The following is a 4,291-nucleotide window of genomic DNA, read 5'->3' on the forward strand; positions in this document are numbered from 1 at the left end:
GATGAATGCGCCTAGCTCTTCAACGTTGTGATCAAAACTTAGAACATCAAAATAAAATTAAAAATTTAATAAAATTAATAAATTAAAATTTAAAAAAAAAAATTAAAAAAATAATATATATATATATATAAATGAATTAAAAACACAAGGAGAATATTTTTCCCTTTTTTTTTTTTTTCCTTTTTTTTTTTAGGAGTTTTCATTAACGACAAGTCTTGTATGTATGTGTATATCATACACCTTGTCGACCCCGAATACAACGACCAACTTTTAGTATAACTAAACGACGTGGTTTAGATATCGCTTTTATGTTAAATGTGTTAAATAAATTCTTGTATATGTCTCGTACTTTTTCCACAATAATATTAAAAGAAACAAAATATATCTCAAATTTGATATATTCCCATGAGAATTTTGTGTTATCCCAAATCACAAAAAGATAAATAAATTTTTTTTATTATAAAGGAGAGATGTATTTAAATAATTATTGCTTTAAAAGTATTATATAGCAATTCCAGTAACTTAGGTTCATATTCACGAAAAGTAGATCCTGTTCTAATAGCTCCAAACAAATTATGCACACAAAAGCAAGCTGCAATGTATCATTATGCACACAATAAATACAACTCAAAGCTTTCAACCATAAGAAGCAGTAGATTACTGTTACTACAACTAAAGAATCACAACACCACCAAAAAATGAGCATCAAAATCAAGCATTTTATGCAATGCGGCCAAGAGTTCCTCCTATACAAGTTAATGCTACCCCTCTTCCCACCCCCTCCCCCTACTGTATAAAACGCGCCACTATCGACATCGTGGGCGTTAGAAGTTAATAAATGATGCTGTTGTTATTATATACAGAAGGGAACTCTAGTTGTTGAGGATATTGACGAAAACACCAATGTCGCTCTTCAAGTTGATAAAACCGGTTCTCAAGTGCTGGCTGATTTCTAAGAGGCAGAAAACTGCATCAGCAAGGCCTTACACCGTGAATCAAGTTGTCGGACCATGATGACCAAATCTCCAAATGGAAGTCTCATAGAGGATCCTTTGAAAGAAGCAGGCATTCTTGTGGTGAACATGAGAGAATGATCATCCACTACCTTCATCATCAACTCGTATGGCTTCTCCACCAAATCCTGTGTAAGAAGAAGCAAGCAAGCACTTTGATGGTAAATGTTTTTCCTATTCAAAAAACACTCTCAAAACAAACACGCATCTGTGGTAGTTGCCGAGATCTTGAACATGACGAAGAAGCGAGGCATTGCAGCAATCTTACGACATCGGAAGTATCATCGAGGTAAAACTTTGCCTTGCTTGGCTTTCGCCCGACAGTGCAGGCAAAAATTTCTGGAGCGGAAGGCAGTGAGGGACTGGACACGGTGCTTAATATGCTCTCGAACATATCTTCATCTGATCTGTCATCTCCAATGCACATTACAAAATCAGGTGGTCTTCCGCTATCCACCATCCTCGACAGAACCTTTTCTGCGACCAGCCCTTTGCTTACTCCCTGCGAGTAACAAACAGCTCAAGAAGATATTCCACAGGATGTATGCTAATTTGATAAGATAGATAAGGTAAAATAAAATAAAAAATAAAAAACCTGTGGCTTCACTTCAACAATATGTTGGCCCCTTTTAACGACGGCTGGTTCATTGGCAAGTACATTTTCTAGATGGTTCAGCAACTCCTTAGCTTGACAGGATCCGAAGTCCGAATCGGCATCTTGGTGATGCCAGACTAAAGCACTCTCTTTGGATTCTATGCTCGACCCATCTGTTGCTTCCATGTATAATCTCATCACTGGCTCTACAATTTTAATCCAGTCCAGATCAGAAGATAACGGACTGGTTTCCCATTCTGAAGTTCCACCCCACCTGCAAAAGGTAAGAAGCTTGAAAATTCGACCCCAAGAAACTAGCACTACAAGAAGCTAAACATTAATCGAACATTTTGATCAATTACCTTATGAAGTGCCCATGTTCTGCTGCAATCCCCAACAACTCACAAGAGGCAAACCACTCACCTAAAGAACTTCTCCCCCTCCCACTAACAATGAACACAGTATTACAGGGATCATTGCAAAGCGTAGTCAAGACAGAGATAATTTCAGGGCTCGGTGTCTTAATTATAGAGCTCTGTGGAATGATAGTGCCATCGTAATCCAAAAATATCGCCCTTCTATGAGTTCTTTTGTAAGCTGAGACAATGTGATCAATTGTTAACTTCCTAAACTCAGGAGAAAGGGAAACAACTCTAAAACGCAGACCCAAACCAATTCCCCAGCACCGTTTACTATAGTGATCTTGACATGCTCTGACTAAATCTTGCATAAAACTACGAGACCAATACCCTATATCATGGGTACTGACATAACGATAATGTTTCTCATGCCGCAGCTGCTTCTCGGACTCCTGCATGGTCATGGCTAGTTCCAAGGCATCGGCAACAGCATCAATGTCCCAAGGGTTAACCCTGATGGCTCCACTTAAAGAAGGCGAGCAACCAATAAACTCAGACACTACAAGCATACTCGTCCGAGGGGAACCAATTTGTAAGCCCATAGCCTCATCCATAAGAGGAGTTCCTTGCCTACAGACAATATACTTGTATGGAACCAAATTCATACCATCCCTTACAGCACTCACTATGCAGCATTCTGCTAAAGCATAATAAGCAGTCTTCTCAAAACGTGGAACAGGGCGGTCAATCAGAATTACTGGTTTGTAGTTATTTGAACCGTAAGCTTCATTGATCCTTTCAGCAGCCGCGTAGGTTTCCTTCTGAGCTTCATAAACGTCTTTCCCTGAACCCCTTGCAGGGTTCACTATTTGAACTAGGATTATTTTGCCCCGCAACTCAGGACGTTGCCGTAAGAGCTGTTCCACAGCGAGAAGCTTCAGGCTTATACCCTTGAAAATGTCCATGTCATCAATACCAAGTATTAATTTCTTCCCCATGAATTGATCTCGAATTTCTCTGACTTTCGCAAATGTAGATGGAAGATTCATCACCGATTCCAGCCGACCCATGTGAATGCCTACAGGCAGAATTTTGATATATACCGTGCGGCCATAATAATCTAGTCCAATATGTCCCCGCTTAGATTCATAGTCCAAGCCCAACATTCTGCTGCAGCATGAGAGGAAGTGGCGAGCATAATCAAACGTATGAAAACCAACTAAATCACAGTTTAATAGGCCACGGAGAATCTCATCCCGAACTGGTAAAGTTCGATAGATTTCTGAAGACGGAAACGGGCTATGCAGAAAAAATCCGAGTTTAACTCGATTGTAACGCTTCCTCAGGAACGTTGGAAGAAGCATCAAATGATAATCATGAACCCAAACAGAATCTTCCTCAGAATTGATGATTTCCATCACCTTGTCAGCAAATAGTTTATTCGCAGAAACATAGGCTTGCCAAAGCTGCCGATCAAAGCGATCACCGTGCTCTGGGCACATGGGTAGCATGTAATGGAATAAGGGCCATAGCTGCTGTTTACAGAATCCAAGATAAAATTTCTTCTGTAGATCATAAGGAAGAAATGTAGGCACACAGTTAAAATTGTCGAACAACTTCTGAGCAACCTCTTCCTGTTCGTTGGCGTCGATTTCAACCTTGAGGGAACCTATGTATATAACCTCCATCTCAGGTGAAAACCCATCCTTTAGCTGCAATAAAATTGAATCCTCGTCTAAACTGAAGCACCATTTGCCAGATTGACCATCTTTTTTAGCTTGCAAGGGCAACATATTCATAACTATGATTTTCCGCTCACGGCATACAGATGAAGACTCCGAATCTCCGTCATTACTCCCATAATCATCCAATTCAGAAATAATTCCAGGAACAGTCATTACCCGTGGCAAGGACCTAGGCATACGAGGGACATCCAGTAAGTCTCCAGAAGCCAGGCCCAAAAAGTTTGTGGGTGATCTTGATGCCATGGGTTTCGACTATTTTTACTCGTAGTAGCCAATCATAAGGAAGAACCAGAAGACAAAAACTTGATCTGCAAGTAAAGTGCAATGACCCTCAAACCTACATAAAGGGCAACAAAAATTCACGAACTTTATGTTAGATCAGAAACTCTGAGCACCCAAGTAGAAAATCAAGTAGGCACGAACTATATGTGCTAGAAAACTAGATTCGATATCTAACAAACAATTACAACATCCAGAGTGGAGTTGCAAGGAACCAAATCAACCACAAACAGCAGAAGGACCTAGAAGAAATTATTCTAGCTAATTATTATCAGAAACGAGATGGTTCATGAATATGTA

At 39.8% G+C, this 4,291-nt stretch overlaps 1 protein-coding gene across 1 annotated transcript; it reads right to left on the reverse strand.

Annotated features, from left to right (window-relative positions):
• Positions 1-605: 605 nt before the first annotated feature.
• LOC111786124 (probable alpha,alpha-trehalose-phosphate synthase [UDP-forming] 9) lies at positions 606-4,272 on the reverse strand. The gene is made up of 3 exons (XM_023666468.1): positions 1,971-4,272; positions 1,609-1,882; positions 606-1,515 (listed from the first exon to the last, which is right to left on the reverse strand). The coding sequence occupies exons 1-3, from the start codon at positions 3,953-3,955 to the stop codon at positions 1,192-1,194; spliced, it is 2,583 nt and encodes an 860-aa protein (XP_023522236.1). The 5' UTR covers positions 3,956-4,272; the 3' UTR covers positions 606-1,191.
• Between the last annotated feature and the right edge of the window lie 19 nt (positions 4,273-4,291).

The sequence above is a fragment of the Cucurbita pepo genome, unplaced genomic scaffold (assembly GCF_002806865.2).
Source record: "Cucurbita pepo subsp. pepo cultivar mu-cu-16 unplaced genomic scaffold, ASM280686v2 Cp4.1_scaffold001051, whole genome shotgun sequence".
Classification (NCBI taxonomy): Eukaryota; Viridiplantae; Streptophyta; class Magnoliopsida; order Cucurbitales; family Cucurbitaceae; genus Cucurbita; species Cucurbita pepo.

What these genes read in the sequence shown, in the direction of transcription:
- LOC111786124 (XM_023666468.1), bottom strand. Translation starts at nt 3,955, where the DNA reads ATGGCATCAAGATCACCCACAAACTTTTTGGGCCTGGCTTCTGGAGAC. An exon ending in GAACATGGGCACTTCATAAG is followed by an intron (nt 1,883 to 1,970) that starts GTAATTGATCAA and finishes TACCTTTTGCAG; the next exon opens with GTGGGGTGGAACTTCAGAAT. An exon ending in TTGTTGAAGTGAAGCCACAG is followed by an intron (nt 1,516 to 1,608) that starts GTTTTTTATTTT and finishes TGTTACTCGCAG; the next exon opens with GGAGTAAGCAAAGGGCTGGT.